The sequence below is a fragment of the Halyomorpha halys genome, unplaced genomic scaffold, assembly GCF_000696795.3.
Source record: "Halyomorpha halys isolate HHAL.00 unplaced genomic scaffold, Hhal_1.1 Scaffold664.1, whole genome shotgun sequence".
NCBI lineage: Eukaryota > Metazoa > Arthropoda > Insecta > Hemiptera > Pentatomidae > Halyomorpha > Halyomorpha halys.
In genome coordinates, this window is record NW_027115162.1 from 930,480 (window position 1) to 950,214 (window position 19,735).

The 19,735-nt window shown below is 30.4% G+C and overlaps 1 protein-coding gene across 1 annotated transcript in view; it reads right to left on the bottom strand.

Moving 5' to 3' along the window:
• Window positions 1-28: 28 nt before the first annotated feature.
• Window positions 29-19,735, bottom strand: part of LOC106685144 (calcineurin-binding protein cabin-1) — a 38,043-nt gene continuing 18,336 nt past the window's right edge. The window contains exons 17-34 of the mRNA XM_014427675.2: window positions 19,358-19,465; window positions 17,460-17,625; window positions 15,888-16,077; window positions 14,997-15,133; window positions 11,453-11,566; window positions 10,741-10,905; window positions 9,989-10,084; window positions 9,615-9,737; window positions 8,669-8,758; window positions 6,462-6,610; window positions 6,204-6,258; window positions 5,582-5,989; window positions 4,899-4,965; window positions 4,585-4,784; window positions 3,373-3,536; window positions 2,669-2,891; window positions 1,475-1,720; window positions 29-1,333 (exon numbers count right to left, since the gene is read on the bottom strand). Coding sequence (XP_014283161.1) covers window positions 179-1,333; window positions 1,475-1,720; window positions 2,669-2,891; window positions 3,373-3,536; window positions 4,585-4,784; window positions 4,899-4,965; window positions 5,582-5,989; window positions 6,204-6,258; window positions 6,462-6,610; window positions 8,669-8,758; window positions 9,615-9,737; window positions 9,989-10,084; window positions 10,741-10,905; window positions 11,453-11,566; window positions 14,997-15,133; window positions 15,888-16,077; window positions 17,460-17,625; window positions 19,358-19,465 — 3,856 coding nt within the window. The 3' untranslated portion in view covers window positions 29-178. The remainder of the gene's footprint in view (window positions 1,334-1,474; window positions 1,721-2,668; window positions 2,892-3,372; window positions 3,537-4,584; window positions 4,785-4,898; window positions 4,966-5,581; window positions 5,990-6,203; window positions 6,259-6,461; window positions 6,611-8,668; window positions 8,759-9,614; window positions 9,738-9,988; window positions 10,085-10,740; window positions 10,906-11,452; window positions 11,567-14,996; window positions 15,134-15,887; window positions 16,078-17,459; window positions 17,626-19,357; window positions 19,466-19,735) is intronic.

A 19,735-nucleotide genomic window follows, 5' to 3' on the forward strand; every position in this document is an offset into this window, starting at 1 on the left:
ATAAGGGTGTTAATGAAGTTACAGTAAAGACAAAAATAAAAATACTTTATTAGATTTGGGACTTTTATAAAATTCTTTTTTAAAGATACATTTCAATAAATAAATACAAATAAAATGAAAAACAGTTACACATTTGAGTGCATTTATATGATATAAATATGCACAAATATAAGTAGAGTCAGTCATCTAATACAATGACTTCACAAGGTTCTTGAATAGTTTTTGGTTTCTTTTGTTGAACAGGGGTAATGGACATTTCATCATGAATCTTGACTGGTTTTTTACTATTTGTTGTAGTAATTGTTATAGTACTTCCGAATGTCCGGAGAGCATCTGCAACTGAACTATCTATATTAGGTATTACAGTTGGGGGTTTAATTATAGGCTTGGGTTTTTCTTCTTGAGTTGGAGGCAACGGAAGAACATTTTTTGGTGGTTCTACTTTTGATGTCGTAGGAATAATACTAATAGAGTTTACAACATCTTTACGAGGAACAGGAGGAGATGGTCTCGAAATAAATGGAGGTCTTGGTTTAGGACTTATTTGCCGAACAGTAAGTTCACTCGTCGATGGAAATGGTAGGTCTGGTAATTTTTTGGGTTGACTTTTCTCAGGAGTAGATATTATTTTTTTAGCACCAAGTATTTTATGCTGTAAGCTTACTTCTTGACCTGGATTCTTAGGTGGGGTAGACTGGATCGGCTGAATGCTGAGGCCAAGTGGCCTAAATGCATCTCCAGTAGGCCATGGGACAGATGAACTTGCAACAGGAGTAGCTGGATTTGATTTCCGAGATTTGTATTGTGGGCTACTTTTCTTACTAACTGAAACAGATATAGAAGAAGGCGTTATAATCGGTTTCACACTAGGACTGGTAGGTGCACTTTTCAACGGGCTAGGCACAGATGATTTTAATGGGGTAATGGATAAATTTGGTCTATCCTTTAATACTTGCCCATTAGGGCCAGTTGTATTGATGGTTGTACTTATACTGGAACTCATAGTAGTAGAAATGTTAGTATTCATTGTATTAGTTATGCTAGTATTCATTGGGTTACTTATGCTAGTATTCATCGGGTTACTCATGTTGGTATTCATTGGGTTACTCATATTGGAATTAACATTTAAATTTTGGGCCGCTAACTGTCTAGTTAGTTCAGCATTTTGTTGAGCATAATGGCGTAACAACTCTGTCTGTTGAGATACCAAAAGTGAAACAGACATTCCTCTTGGGAGTCGAGAGCCCAACCCAGAACCAGGGGGTCGGCCACGTGGTTTTCTGCCTGTTGTCCCACGAGCTCCTCTACGTGCGAAACCCATATTAACATTGCCCTGTTAACATAGAAGTATATTTAATATAAAAAAAAATAATGGTATCACATGTATTAAAAGTTAATTTTTTAAAAATAAAAGTTAATATTTTACCCCAACTATTTAAATAAAGTAAATATCAAATTTTATAAGTGATAAAACCTGAAGCAAAGAAGGTGAGCTCTCTTGTGACGATGCAGGACTTGAAATTGATGAAGGAATGATACCACTAACATTAGCTGACAGTAAGGGCTGCTGAGGATGTTGGGCCTGAGGTTGTAAAGTGATCTGAGGGACAGCCTGTGAAACGGGAGCTGTTGGAGTCACTGGGGGAGGTGCCAAAGCCTGTTTTTCCAATTGAATTTGTTGTTGACAATATCGAACTGCACTTTCCAAAGAAGTTTCACCCTTGAATTATAAATTTAATTATTAGCTTTTATTGATTTAGGTTATCAATAATAACATCAACATTAATTATATAACATTTAAAAATCAAGTGTCACAATTAATAAAAAATTAAAATCCAAAATGATTTATGTAAAATATAAAAAAAATTAAAGTTTACTTGATAGAAAAATTAGCCCCAAAATGCCAAGAGAAAAATGTGTGGGTTTTGCACCTGACGTGACAACTTTACGCTAAATGTTGGAATAATAATATTAATAAAATAGACACACAATATTTGAATCAAGATATTTGTATTCATACGTACATTCTGTATATTTGTATTCCGCAATTGCAATGCTTTTCTTTTTCGATATTCGCGCATGCGTTGCGTTTCATACTTCCGCCTTGCTTCGGCTTGCTCTGGTGTCTCCGACAATTTTAAACGCTTTCTAAAGTCACTTTGTCGATCACTGTTAGATTTAGGATCATTTTCTCGTTTACTACCCATGTTCAATAGTTCAATACCAGTAGTATACTGATTCAATCTTGATATATAGTAGCTATAAAAGATTTTTAATTAATACCAAAATTTTATTATGCGCATATTCCTTATTTCAGACATAATTTAATGATCAGAATACATCATTACCCCCACCACCGCACTCTCTGTTACGCTACACTTTTGCCTACATGACTTCCAGTATCTATAACCTCAATTACCCCCACTACTATACTACTAAGCCATGCCCATTCTATTTCCGTTACGCTACACTTTTGCCTACATGACTCCCTGCAATCTAATTTATAAGACGCTGTCACGTCAAAAAATAAAATAAAAAATTATACTTCAGAAAATTAGATAATACTACACATTTTTATTTAATATATCCTTCAATTTGACAAGTAAACAAATAACATAAAAAACAATAACACAAATTGCAATTTTTTTTATTAAAACAAGATACATACTTGGCTGTCAGTGAGCTTCTGATAAACTTCCGTGAGAATCGTACTAAACCTTGGTTCCTTCAGGCTGCTTTTGTTAGCTCTTTTATGGATGTAGTACAACTCCACAATAAACTTTTGAAGCATTTCTTTGTCCAACTCCTGCATTTTCTTCCTAAGCGATTGTACACAAAGAGTAGCAGCTTCTTTGCTTAATTCTTCCCTTTCATTGTCTCGTAAATATTTCCTGAGAAAAAAAAATAAACAATAGAAAACCACTGGAAAAAACTTCTTTTTTTTATCACTTTAAATTTAATCTAGATTCTCTGGAAAAATGTAAGTATACTTTAAATTTAATCCTATTATCCTCATTTTAGGATAACAGGTTAAATAATTTAATGTTATTTTACATAGTAATTTTTATGCATGAAACACTAATGCCCAAAATTATGTTTATATAAATTTCTTAACACATTTGGATGGGTTAAAAAAATCCATTTGATTACAATAGTTTAGATGTTAATAGCTCATTTGCTTACTGTTATCTAAGTTTACATAATTTTAAAAGACTATTCTCTAATCGGCACTCATATCTTTAATTTTACTTTAAAGAGGCCCAACAGGTTAAGAAATACAAAAAAAAATTTAAATATATCATTTCAATAAATAAGCCAATTTGGTGAAAATAACAAACAAAAAGTAACAAGTAATAATAATGTTTAACCTACTTATCTGCTTCTGGTACTATTTTTAGATGAATAGCCAAATCTAACAACATATTATAATCCTTAGTTTCCCTCAGAAACTCGAGGAGTAACAAAGTACACCTTCCCATATGTGATGCAAAACTACCTGGGCGGTCAATTTCCCCATTAGGTATTCTCCATATTCCCTGAAACAAAAGTTAATTTAATTAATTTTTTTAATTAGTATTATTACTTTAATTTTTGTTTGTATATTTGTAAATATGGTTGAAATGAGCTCTATGATCCCTATTACAATTGTGTATAAATGTAAGACAGTGTGATATTACACAATAAAAATATAAAAAAAACATTTATTTAACTGTTTTATTTTATAAATTAAATACAATTATCCTTATAATATTAGTAAACATTAAATTGATACCAACACTTAAAAATGATTAACTAATTGTTGGACAGGAATCAATATCACCAATTTACTGGAAAATAAAAATTTGTGGGTTGGTTTAAGAGACATATGCTAAGATTTTTGGGGAAAACCACTCCACAGCATATCTATAAGAAGTCCATAGCCATAAGCAATCCATAGCATGATGAAAATTCAAGTAAATCAATTTCAATCGATTATTTTTTTTAGTTTTGTTTGTTTTGGCATGTAGATAAACTGTATAATTTTAGGAGGTTTTTTCTGAATCCTTGTGGAGATATTTTTAAAAAGTTGAAAATTTTCACTTAGTTTGTTGTATCATGATTGAAACATTTTATCAGATAAAACTCGAAGAAGAAAAACTTTGAATTGGCATGTATGATGTAAAAAACTTAAAAGTAACTTTGATTTCAATATCATTGAAGTAGGATTTACAAGACAAAGGAACTAAAACACTTTGTAATCAAGATACCCTTAACCAGTTGTTCCTAAACCTTTTTTTCTTTTTAGTTAAAACTGCTAAAAACATTTCGTAGCACCCTTGTTGAGCTGAAAAAAAATAAATTAAGGCACAATTTTCTTTAGAGCGGATGAATATGTAGGAAAAGAATAAAAGAAAAAAAAAAAGAGCAAATTAAATTTAAATGCTCGAATACACTGAATATTTCATATTTTAATTTTTTGTAATATTATGAAAAGTGACATTCGCTTGGGGCACCCAATTAGGGAACCACTGCTCTAAACGATAAGTGTAATAAGCTCCTGTTGACTGAATATTGTAACCAATATTTAGAATATGATGGACTTACATTGAAGAAATTACTTGCTTTTCTTTCAGCAAATAAACCCTGTGGTCCAAGTAATAGTTCTTTAACTTTGTCCATATTTTTAAAGTGTTTGGTCTTAAAATGGAAATGAGCCAAATGGTATGTTGATTTATAATGTTCTGGAAACCTTTTTCTACACAGTTCAAGAGCTTCAATACATTTTTCAACAAGCCACTGTTGTTCTGTAATATAAAATGTTTATGACTGATTGATTAAATGAATGACAATAACATAGATATTGTATAAAAATTAACAATATTGGTTATCTTTTTTTTAAATAGCTAAACATATTATACCTTGAGACCAGCCTTCAATTTCCAGTTTCACTTTTTTAGCTGGGGGCTCACTGTCTGATTCACTATCCTGAAAATATAAATCTTTCAAATATTGAACATGTTAAAATAAAATTGGTTTGGATTTTTTAAAACTTCCAAAACAAATTTATAGTGCCAAAGTTAAAATTTGTAATCAGTATCCAAAAAACAAATACAATTTTTTTCGAACGTCATCAAAATATTATCCCAGTAACTAAACTACGTAAAAACTTTTCAATTAAAACCTCCATACCTGAACTTTCGGATTTTCCCCATAGTTTGTTAAATTTGACAATTCTTTTGAGAGTGGAAGAACCTTATAGATGTAAACCATTCTGTTTCTAATTCTCAATTAGTTCAAATAATAATCGACTAGAGGAATTACAATTATGTTGTGGTAAGTTAAATAATTTAGATAATATCTGAGTAAAAATTCAAAATCTAGAGATCCCATGTGTGGCCAAAAGATATGAATTTATTTGTTTTCTTTTTAATTCAAAACTTTTCTGCAATATTATGATTTGAAAAATCAAAAGAGTGGTTTATCGGCCCATCCTAGTTGGTAGGTTTACGGATAAAAGGCATAAAAAAGTTTGAGGCATCACACAACAAGAAAATAAGTATCAAATTAAAAATAAATAACAGACAAAGAACATACAACTTACAGAATCACTAGAAGAATCGCTTGAAGAATCAGACGAACTACTATCTGATGAACTTGAACTTCCAGAACTTGAATTACTCGAACTGGAAGAAGAGTCTGAAGAGGAAGATGAAGATTTTGATGATGAGCTAGAAGAAGAACTGGTACTAGTTTCTTCACCTTTCTGCTTCGTATCCTTAGTAGTTTCGGAAGTGGAACTAGAGTTAGTAGCTTTCTCAATATTGCTTACGGGACCAGATTCCACTTGGTCTTCCCCTGAAGATACTTCTGCAGATTGAACAATATTTTCTGGTTCTTCCTTAATAGGCAATAGTTTTCTTTTTAATGGATTAGACGAACTATGATCACTTTCCACTTTACCAAGAATATCTTGTATCATATCTTTTACATCTTTTGAAACTGGCAAGTCCTAAATAAATGAAATAAGTTAATTTTTAAGATAAATTATTGTATTTGTGATAAACAACTATATTATGGCAGAGGATATCTTAAAGACTAGGGTGATTTAAGATTAGTTTGAAAATATCCAAAAATGTTACAAATAAAAAAGTTTTCATTAATAAGTTAGAAGTGTATAGAAAAAAATTTGTCAATACAATTAGGTAAAATCATGTTATCCTTACATCATCACTGCTGCTATCAGTCTTTTTTTGTATGGTTTTCTTAGGTTTCTCATTTCTGAAAACAGAAAAATTAAAATTTCAAAAGAATAATAAGAAAAATCAAAATTCTACTTTTTTAAAAAATCAAATTAAATAATCTGCATATTTCAGGTTGTTTAAATACAAAATAGTTTTAAAGTAGAGGCAGATGTACTTTTATTACTAATAAGAAACATTTTCTACATTAATGAAACAGCGAAGTAATAATTTAGCACGAACCTGGCATATTCCTTAGCTTGGGTAACAAATGGGCTTTGAGCCAAAACATTTATTGCTTGCTTAAATACTCCTATTGTTGAGATAGGAAGGGGCTTGTCTCCTGCTTCTTCAAGAGTTTTTAATATGCATGTGTGAACTCTGTAGAATAGCTTTAATGAAACAAAATATAGAGACCCATTAAACAATTCAATAGTAAAACCTTTATGTAAGAGAAGATTTGTAATTAAAATTAAAAATAGAGTAAAAATCCATAAAATAAATACTGATATTTCAGTCCATATTTGTAGATCTTTTTCATGGTTACAAAGACAAGTTACCATAAAGTATTTGAATACCACCCTCATTGCTTAAAGACGTAATTTTCCTTAAGAAATATAATCAATGAAGTTTGTTGGAATGTTACATTGGAAGTAAAATTAAGAATTGACTTCTATTTCTTGACCTTATCATAAAAAATACTGATAGCTGCCACTCCACATACTAATATGCTAAACCTGATTACTCAGGTAGACTTTTAAATGACTTTTCTGGAAATCCATCGGGAAATTAATGTTGCCAAAAACCTTATCTAATCCAGCCACCAATACCAAGAAACCAACATACCTACAAAACCTTCCTTTCTAACATTATACAGAAATTGAAGATAATAATAAAAATGCTACAACTATCCCATTTTTCTGAAACTGTTCACAGTCACCCTCTACCCTTTTTCTATAAGGATTTCATTATTATTTCCACGTACTTTCTCATAAAGCACAAAGAAATTTTTACGATATATTGTCCTTATCCTATGATATGCCTAACATCTTGTAATAAATTCTTTAACATCAATACAAATCTAAAAATTAGTAACTATCAACAGAAATTAAATATATCATTTCATAACCCAACAACCTCAAAAATATCTGAACATGTTTTATTCTAAAACCTTTCCCCATTGATGTCCATAAGCTCTCTATCCTGGCCACATTGTTAACCATAAGAAAAGACTAATTTCTGAATCCATTCACATCTACCTGTAACCTAACCCAGTCAACAATAAAATACATACATAAGCAATATATTTCTTTTAACTACACAAACATTTTGAATTTATCATAAAAATAATCTTTACTACAACTGACTGATCCTATTCTATTACTTCCATCCATCTTCTATAATTAAAAACTTTCCCTCCCTCTCATTGCTTTCCATCATTGTAATCTCTTTTGTCAGTCCTCAATCATTGTTCCATAAGACTGAATCTTCTCAGATCTTGATCCATTGTCACTATAATGTATTTTTTTACTTTACTGATGTATTATATTTTTCATGAAAGATAATAGTCACTGATACTTGACATTTACTTTGTATCTAAATTATTGATTTTACTCCTGTTTAGATCTTATCTTGCAAATTCACTTCACTTCATAGTTTTTATTTTATTTAGTTTCCTTTATTTTTGTGATTATATTTTCAATATTCAGTCTTAACCAAACCTTACTGAAAATATGCGAAAGATCACCGATCTTAATTTATTATTTTATACTCTTATTCTTAATTCATTTAAATAAAGTCTTTGTTTTATCTTATCTTTGTAATCAGTAAGAGGCCTACAATACGGGTAGAAATTTCATCATTAAATAAATTTTGGTTTACAGAACTTTATGTTTCAATTTCAACTACTACTCAGAACATATTTCTAAGAGAAATTATTTAGATCAACTATCCAGTATGTTTATATAATTGTACAAGGACAAGAATAATTATAAAATAAAGAAGTTTGAATAATACAGTTTTGTTGTATGATGGATTATATTTTTAATTAAGATAAGAGAGTTTTAATGGGGAAAAAAAGCTCAAGTACAGATATAAAACATGAATTTATTTTCATATGTTTCGCATCTTCGATTAAAAATGACTAGACCCGAAAATGAGGTAAAAACATTACAATATTTTTGGCTTTAATTAAATTCTTCAAATTACAGATGGAAATAGTTTGAAGAAGTAAATGAAAAACATCACGTTAGTGATTGATAATGGGTACTGACTAAATGTATCTAGAATGAAAATTATATACCAGGAACAATATCTATATCTTTGAAATTAACATTTTTTCACCAAAATAATATTACCTCATAAAAAATCTATTTACAAATTTTTTTGCAAGGTGTAAAATATAAGCAGATTCAAGAGATTAATTAAAAAAATTATAAAACAACACTAACCTCGAGTGCTTCTACTGCGAGATACTGAGGACTGTTATATGTAATAAGAGTTGGGTACAGGGCTCCGATGTCATGAAGCAAAGCTGCAGCCTGAAAAAAAAAAAATAGGGAACATAAAAACTGGTACCGCCTTTCAGTTTAGTAAAGATAGTTAGGCTCGAGTTGAAGTTGTTGCTATTTTTTTTTATTTTTGAAAAAAAAAATCTTAAGACCAGGGAAGGCAAAAATTGTGAATAACGAATACAAATTTTGTTCCTGCAGCAGTTTAATATAAGATACAACCAGAAAGATCGGGACGTCTCGGCTTCATAAACCCCCCTCAAATAAGTAATTTCAGTTTTGTATTACTTTTTGTTTTTGAGCTAGCCTGACCACACACATGCATACACACATAGAGATCATTTTGCAAAACTTTGTTATTTGGATAAAGACATAAAAATATGTATTTCTGTCGAAAAGTAGAATATGAAATTTTGTAAGATTGAATTACGTTCGCATACTATATATTCCATAAATAGGTAGGTTTTTTTTTATGGTTAGAATAGGTTGAAACCAAGGAAAGGGAAAAATAATCCAGGAGGTACTCTTGCATTCAATGTTTCATGTGCTTCATTGTTGTCAATTATATATGTATAGATTAAGGTTTATTATAAACACAAAATTTATTACTGCATTATAATTACAATAGTTTATTCTTTTACATAAACCTTTTTTAGTAAACTCAAAGCTTGTCTAAGATGCAGAAACAAACGTCATACAGAAAATTGAACTTTAATGAAATACAAGAGTTAACTATGGTTTGTGTAACCTAGAGGACTCTAAGTGTAGGACTACGATGAAATAAGATGAATATAAAATATAAATATAAGTATTACTTTGAATCTAGTAGATACAAATTAATCAAAGCAACAATTTATAATCATACCTATATTTCTACAAATCTTACCTTTAAATAATGGTTGATGTAAACAGATGGTTCTTCATCTTTCTTTTTAGCAATTTTACCAAACATGTAATGGTGTAACCATCTCTCGTCATGTATATCTCGACCACCAAAGTCATACCACAGCTGAAATATTTTAATAAATCAATAAAAAGATATTTAAGAATAATATAAGAAACCACCAACCTTATATTTCATCAAGTGAAAATATAATGTATAGTGAAATATAAATTCAAAATAGTCACATTTTAGTTAACCATCTCATACATTCTTCAGTTATTAATTTTTTTCAATGACATACTTTTCTTGAAACATTTACAAGGGTTTTTGATATAAACCACACTCAATACATCCTAGAAAAATTAATAAAAACAAACCTTATTCGCAGACAGAAAACATTGAAGAGCGGTGGCTAACATGGATTCTTTCTGTTCTTCAAGCGTATGGTACATTTCAATACTCAGGTTTTGTTCCTATATCAAAAATACTCAATTGATACCAAGTTCATTGAATAGAAATGACAAAAATTATAATTACGTCTTCTTATGTTACTGTCAAAAATTTAAGTAATGATTATTGTTGTAATGACTATGTTCAAAGATGAATTTCATCCATAGAGTAAAGATATGTGAGAGTACAACAGTACACAGGGCTATCCTGTTCTAGGCTTATAGGACAAATATTTTCCTCTGGAATTGAAGAAAAATCAGTTACAGTATTTCTGAAATTCCACTCATGCCTTCTCCTATTTTACTTGGGAAATATAATTAATTAAAAACTTAAAAAGTGGTTTTTCTCAATATAGGATTTTTTTTTATGATATAATATTTTTAGATATTGACAGTTGATGTTTGGTAAAATTTCTAATAGTTCAAATTTTATAAAAGCAAACAAAAATATCTTTAAGGTTGCTATTGCCATATTACATATTCATATGTTCTATAGAATATATGCATATTCTATATTCAATATGTATTTCTTAATAAGTTTACTAATTATAAAATCAACATCATACCTTGATCAATAGATTATTTCATTAATCATACCAAATTTATTTCATTGGCTAATTTACTACAAATAATAAATAATACTCAACCATTAAAAATGAATATGTGAAATGAAATAATACCTTCTTGAGAACATTTGAACAAAACGAGTGTATGGTGTATGAAAATGTTCCTTTTTCAATCCACAAAGTATTCTGAGCTGGATCTAAATCTAGAGATTTTTTGTAACATCTACAAACAGCAGCAGCTGAATTTAATAAGTTTCCTTCATTTTTTATTGTCTCGCACTGAAATAAAATTTAAGAATTATCAAAATATGAAAAATACAATGAAAGTGGAATGTCTAAGAAATATATTAACCCCTGACAGGAGGGTACAAGGAATATAGTGATATTTAGTAGTCTAACATTTTGGTGTCCTGAACTAATTTATTTTTTATCCTTTTTTTGTTTTGTAATCCATTACCACAAAATAAATAAATACAGTATATATATTTTGATATAAAAAGTAGAAATATAATAGCAAGTCCAACAGACCCACCTGTCGATTACTTTCAAATGTTTTTATTTAATTTATGTTGCACAATATTAGTCAATAATGGTATTTAGAAAAACAATAATTTTTAGTATGTACATGAGCCCCAGACGAAAAATCTGAAATATTGCAACTATCTAAACAAAATTTTTACCATCTATTATACTTCTTGGATTTCTGTCAAGAAAAACGGAGTAGGTTAACATACAAGCTTCGTTATTCTTATGTTACTTTCAACAAAACTTATCGTTCAAACAAACATATAGACTCTAATAATAAACTAAATGACATAAAACTTACTGAATTAAGAGTTGTTTCTATTTCTGTGCCTCTTGACAAGGCTAAGCCAGCCCATGAAGCATGACGGGTTGGATTAGCACAAACATCCAACAAATTATAATGCCATACTTTTGCCTAAAAGTCAAATATAAATATTTATAATCTAGTATGTACAGAAAATAATTATTATAAATAATGTAATTTATCTGATAACACCAAAGGTTGTTCTTTACTCAGTGTTTATAATACCAAAAGGCAGCCAATGAGTGATTACAGAAACTATTTTTAAAATTATTATCAATAATCAAGAATTAGTCTTCATGAAATATGTGTCGGCATTCCATAAGGAAGGATAAATATCTTGGATGAGGAAAAATATGTCAATTACAATGAATAACAAAGTAATTCCCAATTCAAATCAGTCTCAATATCTTTTAATTGGCTGACATAGGTTGCAAAGTACCGATGGAAACAGTATGAATAAAATACAGTTTAATTTGATGTATTCTGACTACATCAGGACAAATGACTAACCTGGAATCCTCATATTAGACTGAAAAGACAGGAAACTGCATGTCGATTTCGACTATTACAGCGCTTACTGGACAAACGGTCAAAACTTCCAATTCATTACAAAATACTGATCTACATGACTGTAATAAGGCCAATCTGGACATACGGAGTTGAGCTTTGGGCTCCATTAAACCTTCAAATTCCTCTCGTATCCAATCATTGCAATCCAAAATCCTCAATGCTCCTTACTTTTTCACAAATAAAATAAAACATAAAGACCTTAATGTTCCATATGTAACCGATCTAGCCTGAACCAGATATCACTTCTTCCACTACAAACTCCCTATCCATCCAAACCCACTAGTTTCTAACCTTGCTTCCTCTTCCATTTCTGACAATCCTCAGAGGTGCCTGAAAAGAAGATGACCACGAGACCTGCTAATATAAAACGTCATTAGAGTGCTACCAATGGGTAGTTTCTCTACACGCCTGTAACACTCCAATTTAACTGAGATCAAATTTACTGAATGTATTATAATGTACAGTAGTAAATAGCAATAAATAAATAAATTAAAAAAATTGATGTAACAAAAAATTTATTGACTTTTAGGAAGACAACTAATCTTCTGTCTAACTTTCTATACATAAACAAGTCTTATATGAGCATAACTCCTTCTGATGGTGTAGCCTTGATAATAAAAAATAATACTGACTTTACTGAAAATATCATTACCAACATATTTAATATAGAGGTCGTTTCGGTTTGTTTAAACTTGTCTCCTTCTACCGTTGTCACAGAAGTTTATAAACCTCCAAATAAAAAACTAATTTAAAACGAAATTTTAAAACTATTACCACCAGGGAACCATACATTAGTTTTAAATGACATAAATTGTAAAAACAATTACTGGGAATGCTGCAAATCAAATTCTAGTGGAAATACTTTACTTGATATTTGCTCAAAGCAAACATTCATAATATCCAAATACACACACCAAATGAACCTACATTTTACAGACGAGGCTGGAAATCTGACATTCTAGATATTGTATTAACAAACAATTTTAGCTTCCCTCTCTCTTCTCAAGTGATCACAGCTTTAAATTCAGACCATATCCCTGTATTAACTAGTTTTTCAACTGAGAAAATTCCTCATTAGTTGAGTGATCAACTGGGAAATGTACAAAATTCTTGTCGCTAAAAAATTACAACAGAAAAAAAAATTCTCCTACTGCTCAAGAAATAGATAAAAGTATAACAACGTTAAATGAGTCGGTCTCAAACATTTTACACAAGACAACTGTACGACCTTTCCATTTGAGGGGAAAAATATTTTCTGGCAGCTGCCCAAAATCAATACTGCTAAAAATTAGAATTTGAACCACCTCAAACATGAAACTAAAAAGGATCTGAATGAATGGGCATATTCTAAATATCAGGGATATATGGAAAATTTAGGCCCAAAGGATCATTCATTATGGAAGGCTATGCGACATCTAATGGATAAACATGAGAAAATTACAAGTCTTGTACACAATGATGAATTCATTACCAACGACACTGAAAAAGCTGAAGTATTTGCTAATTTCTTTGAGAAAACATTCTCCAATGCAGAAATAGGTCTGAATTAAGTCAATGATGAAATTGACAAGTATCTAAATCTCCGCTCACAACAGTTCAGCTCCTACCTTAATTCACGACCAAAAGAAATCCAGGACCTGATTAAAAAGCTCAAGATAAAAAAAAGTGCAGGCCATAATTTGATCCCAGTCATAGGTATCAAAATGTTACCCAGGAAAGCCGTTGTTTTCATCACATCTATTTTTAATAGTTGCCTGCATACTGAATATTTTATCGATACGTGGAAGAAAGCTGAGCTCATAGTAATTCACAAGCCTAGTACGAATGCTAAACAAATCAGTAGCTATAGACCTATCAGTTTATTACACATTTTTGGAAAATTACTGGAAACAGTTATCAGAAAACATCTTAATTCTTTTTTTCAGAGCATCGAAATTATCCCTGATTTTCAATACAGTCATTCCACTTCTCACCAACTGGTAAGACTATCGGAATTTATAATTGAAGGTTTCGAAAAGAAGAGACACACCCTGGTAGTGTTCTTGGATTTCCAAGAAGCATTCGATAAGGTCTCCTAAATAAATTAAAGAAAGTAGACACTCCAAAATAACTATATAATATTCTGAATTCATTCCTCAATGGTAGAACATTTTCTGTCAAAATAACAAAAATTCTACCCTTAGACGGATCCATACCGTTACTCCACAAGTTTCAGTCCTTTCTCCCATTCTGTTCAACTTCTACCTTCATGACATCATCCAGTCCACACACATGGCTATGTTTGCTGATGAAAAGCAGAGTTCTCACAACATGATGACATAATAATCGCTAGAAACACTCTGCAAAGTCACCTTAATGAACTGAAACAATATTTCACTAAATGGATGATTAGCCTGAACATTGAAAAATGTAATTCAAAAGTTTTTACTCTTCGACGCCCATCAGAACTAATCCTCAAAGGTAAAAATATGAAATGGAATCCTGCCAGTGAAACAGTAAGAAGATACCTGGAAATTCACCTAGATGAATTTCGGCCTTACCTGGAACCACCATATCAACATCAAACTAACTCAAACCTACGCAATGCTATATCCTATCCTAAATAGAAAATCAAAATTAAAACCAGAAACAACTGTTCTTGTATTTAAAACAATTCTCAGGCCACTGCTGATGTATGGCTGTGAGATCTGGGAAGCAGCATCCTTTATGAAAAGGAAAACATTACAATCTTTACAAAACAAAGTCCTACGAATAGCAATGGATGCTCCTTGATTCATAAGAAATAGCCAATTGGAACGGGAATTGCAAATGGAGTCAATAGAGGAGTACATCAAAATACGGTTCACGAAGTTCCACTCCCAGTTGCCAACAGTTAAAGGAGCAGTGACCTACAACTCCAAAATGATTTGTAAAACTGAAATATATAAAAATAAAATATATTATAAAACTGATGAAATAAAAATCTAAATACCCAAGACTTTGATTTATAGTAGAAGTGAGCAAGGAGGAAGTAAATATCAGCCACTTCCTCAGGCAGTGCACAATCATTCCTTGGTATTTCTTCTATTTCCCCTTCTATGTATTTCTTCATTTCTCCAAGAAGACGTTCTGGAACATAAATAAATTTAGTATTGACTAGATCAGTAATATAAAACAAGTTTTTATATATATATCATAAATCGTGAGTGCAACACAATATTCCTATCGGCTTGATAAATTATGTCATGTAATGGATATAACAGTGTTCATGTTTTCTGATGGCAGCCCAAAATAATCTGCAATTTTTTTTTTTTTAAATTAGTACCAGGCCTCTAGAAAAAATCATTTGTATTTGGTTAGTTACAGAGTTTTTTTTTTTTTACAATAGTTAGTTTGAAAACTGGCTCCACCCAATTAACTTTAAAAAGATTTACTTTTTATAATAACTCTTTCTAAGGAAAACTATCTAATTCGGTTTAAAAACATGTATACAAGATGTAAAATGCTATATCTTTGCTAATAAAGTCCCCATTTTGATGATTTTTTTTTTAAGATAATTTATTTACCTTTCAAATAACTATTACATAAGTTATCACTAAATGTATACTTTTTAGATTATGCAGGAATAAAGTATTCTTTTCTTCATAACTATCTTTCCCGATTTTTCTCAGGAACTTTCTCTACAGATGAAAAGTTAATGGTCTTAAGGAAAGGACTTAAGGCACTATATCAGAATTGTTGGAGGTATTTTGGCACTACAGTTTATAGAAAAAGAATTTTTCTAGGTCAATCATAAAGGTTCTTGAAAACAATAAAAAAATTTTCTTTTAATTTACATAATTTATAAATAAGTGTAAACATAATTCTCTTATAGACTACTTACTTGGGTTACAGTTGTCCGGAACAAGCTGAATGAGTTTCAGGTACAATGCTTCATTATCCGCTGACATACAGCACTTTCCGACAGTGTCATAAGACGGTAGCTCTCGAGGCCTAGTAAATATAAATATTTGCTGGGCTCGATTCCAGGTAAGGGCGAGTCCAAGCACATTATGTTCAGCTATATGCCTTGTCTCCATAGAAAAAAAGGAAAAAAAAAAACTCACTGTCTATATTTTTTTTTTAACATTTCAATTTATTTCAATATAAATATTTTTAAAAAAACTTGTGATCAAGGTTGGTTTAAAATATTTTATTACAATGAACAGTAGCTTACAAGAAAATTGTAGCAGATCATTTTTAAATATTCAGGAGTGTTAGGATTTCCTGAATTTTTTATGTTTTAATAAAGATATCTTAAATTTATGTTTCAATAAAATGTGGTCAAGATTATTATCATCCTGTTCCATCCCAAGAACTCTTTTTGCAAATCATTCCCTTCCTCCTACCTCCCAAGTTTGTTAGTTTCATTTCCTGGACTGTCTCCAATAAAATAACTTAAAATGTTATCCTGACAAGATGATCTGTTCCCATTCATAAAACATAGTCAAATCACCTTAGAAAATTTTATTGTATAAAATTTGATGCCAAATACTGGTAGAATATTTGTGTTATAGATTTAGGACTTTTTTATTTACCATTGAACATCCTTCTAGCTGAGACATTGACAAGATCAAAGAGAATTTACTCTTTGATCTTGTTGTCGATAATTCAGTTCTCATTCAATCTTTGTCTATAATCCTCCTATACCTTCCTTAGACATTCAATGAATCTGCACCACTTTCATTTTTTCAGTGTTATTTATAAAGAAGAGGTATAGATAACTTTGAAGTAAGTAAACCCATTTCATACATATCTGAGTTTCCTTTGGTAAAATACAGCAGTCACTACTAAATTTGTTTTAATGAATGTAAAAAGACTAATTTAACAATAGGAGGTTAATATTTTATAGTTACATCCACCAAACTAGATAATTTTTATTAACAACAATATAAAAGTATTGTCAAATTTTAGTGAAATATAAATTCATCAACTAAGTAGCAAACAAATAAATAAATAGAATAAATACTCCTGCATTGACCAAGAACACATTGAATCTATTCATTCTGCGTTGTCATTTATTGACTTAGTTACCATTAAAAAAACAGTATTACTCCCTTATCACATTTCCAATCACCCATATCAAAAAACCATACAATCAACAAATTTAAATTAATAATGCAACATATTTTTATGGTTGATAAAACAATGTCATAGTGCTTTAATAGACTAATACTAAAATAATTAATAAAGAATACTAATTAAATGAAAAAATTAGATCTATGAAAAAGTTTCTCTACATTTGTCCACTCTCATTACTGCCTAATTACCCTTACAGCTAAACTACTAGCTACCTTAAGAACAGCTAGCCCTCTAGCTACCTTAGGGACAGCTAACCTTCAAGCTAACCTAAAGGACAGCTAAACCACTAGTTAGTATAAGGACAGCTACCCTTCTAGCTAACTTATAATATTACCTTATGTTTCTTCTGAATTCCATAAAGGCAATAAAATATCTGATCTATCTGCTGATGGATATTAATTAAATTTTGACTTTCTAAAGGCAGCATCCGTGTTAATGGGTATACAGTTTCAAGAGTATGAAACAAAAGGGCTCCTTCATCAAAACAACACCAAGATCGCCTGAAAATAAAAAGTCATTAAAAGTTAAGTGTGATATATTATAAATTAATGTCCTGTAAAGTATTTATCCTTTATTTTATTTAAAATCTGTAATTTAAATTAAAAATACACAGTTATATCTGGTAATAAAGCCTTGAAGATTACTTCCAATAAAAATAACTTTATAAATAAAATGATACTTCTAACCTCTTCTCTGCATGGTAATATTTTTTTGTTGTACTTTTCCCCAAAACTGCTAAACTTTGATTAATTTCTCCTGTTTGAAGGTCAAAGAATGTTTTAAGTGATATCAACCTACCATCTGCCATCCAAACAAAATTTTGAGGGTAAAAAAAAACCAAGATATTTTTGTCCTCCCTTTCAGCAAAACCAATTTAGTTCAAATTTCTAATTGTTGTTTTTTAGAGTGGTTATCTGTTATTAAACCATTATACTCAATTTTGAGACAAAATGGCTGAGGTACTTAATTTTTATTTACTATTTATCAAAAAACTAAATCACTAGGCTCAATATAATGTGAAATAGATACAACACTTCTACACCTGCCAAAGCCAGTCATCATATGAATATATGGCAGGGGAGGGAGACAAGTTACAGCACACTGTAACTCGATTTCGGTGTTCAAGACTTTGTAAGTTTAGTTTTGACTTTATTTTTACATTTCATACAGAACATCAGGTCAGGGTGGTTCTGTTGTACATAGCCTGTTTTAAAGTCAGGAAATCTAACACTTTGTTTTGGAATGCCCCAAAGGAATGGACACATGACATAATTTATTAGGAGATTCTCTGGTAAATAGGAGGCATGTCCATAAAGTAAGAGTAATGTTGGGCTGATTTGCTGTTGAAGTTGGCAAAACTAAGAGGTATGGGAGGAGGAGGGGTCTCCTGAACAAAACAAGCACTGGAGATCCACATCAGTGCCAAAACTTGTGTGTGCTCTCATAAGGTACCTTATTAAGGAAGGAAAAACTCTTGAAATTTTCGTGTGGATCAAAAATGTTTATGGCGAAGGGGACTGAAAATAACTGAATGCACATGTTCTAGTGATGTTGTGAGTTTAATTAAGGAAGAATGATTATTATGAATACACTGACAGATCAGCACAAATTGAATCATGTTGCTAGTGCTTGTGAGTTCCTTGAGAAATTCGAATAGAAAGGTGAGGATTTTCTGACCTCTATTGTGACTGTCGATAAAACACCACTGAGACAAAAAAAACAGTCATCAAAATGGTGATACACAGTCATTACAATGGTGGTGGTTCAAAAAAATTCAAAACTTCAATTTGTGCCAAAAAATAAAAAAAAAAATCACCAAAATGTGTTATGGGACTGAAATCTTTTCATTCAGATCATTCTGATAGAATTTTTGCCTCAGGGGCAACGGTTAATGCAAAACGATACAGTGAGACCCTGCAAAAGCCCAAGAGAACAATTTAAAACTAATGAAAGGAGAACATTGATGAAGGTAATATGTTTGTTACACAACGCAATCAGCGTTATCATTCTCCTTTCATATCTATGAAGGACAGGCAACCAGCAGGTTAAATCTAATATGTATACAAAGGCCAACATTATCTATCATATAAACTTCCATTAGATGTTCAAAATATAAGATTTAATGTTTATCATCACTAAGTTATTTTTCATTTGAACTACTAATTCTTATTTTCAATACTAGAAAAAGCAATTAAAAAAATTGTATACGAATAATCAAATAAAATTGTTTACCTTCCCAGATATTCATGCCCAACAAAAAGTATTTGAATAGAAGCTAACAACTCTTCTTCTTCATCTTCTTTTAGTGTTCTGATGTTCTGTGTTGACAAACTTTCATGACTACAAAAGAAAAAAATAAATAACATTAACTAAATTTTAGATATTCAAGAATTAAAAGAAATCTCTAATGAAAGTAATAGCTTTAACAAAGGTAATTAATTTAACATGGAAAGTGACAAATATGAATTCATAAATCAACTTAATAATTTTTACTTAAATAAATAGTAAAGTTTTAGAAGCAACTTTTAGACTAGTGGCTTTCAAACTTTTGTCCAACAGGACCTTTATCAAACTTAAAATAAATTGTAGAGCCTATAAAATGTACATATA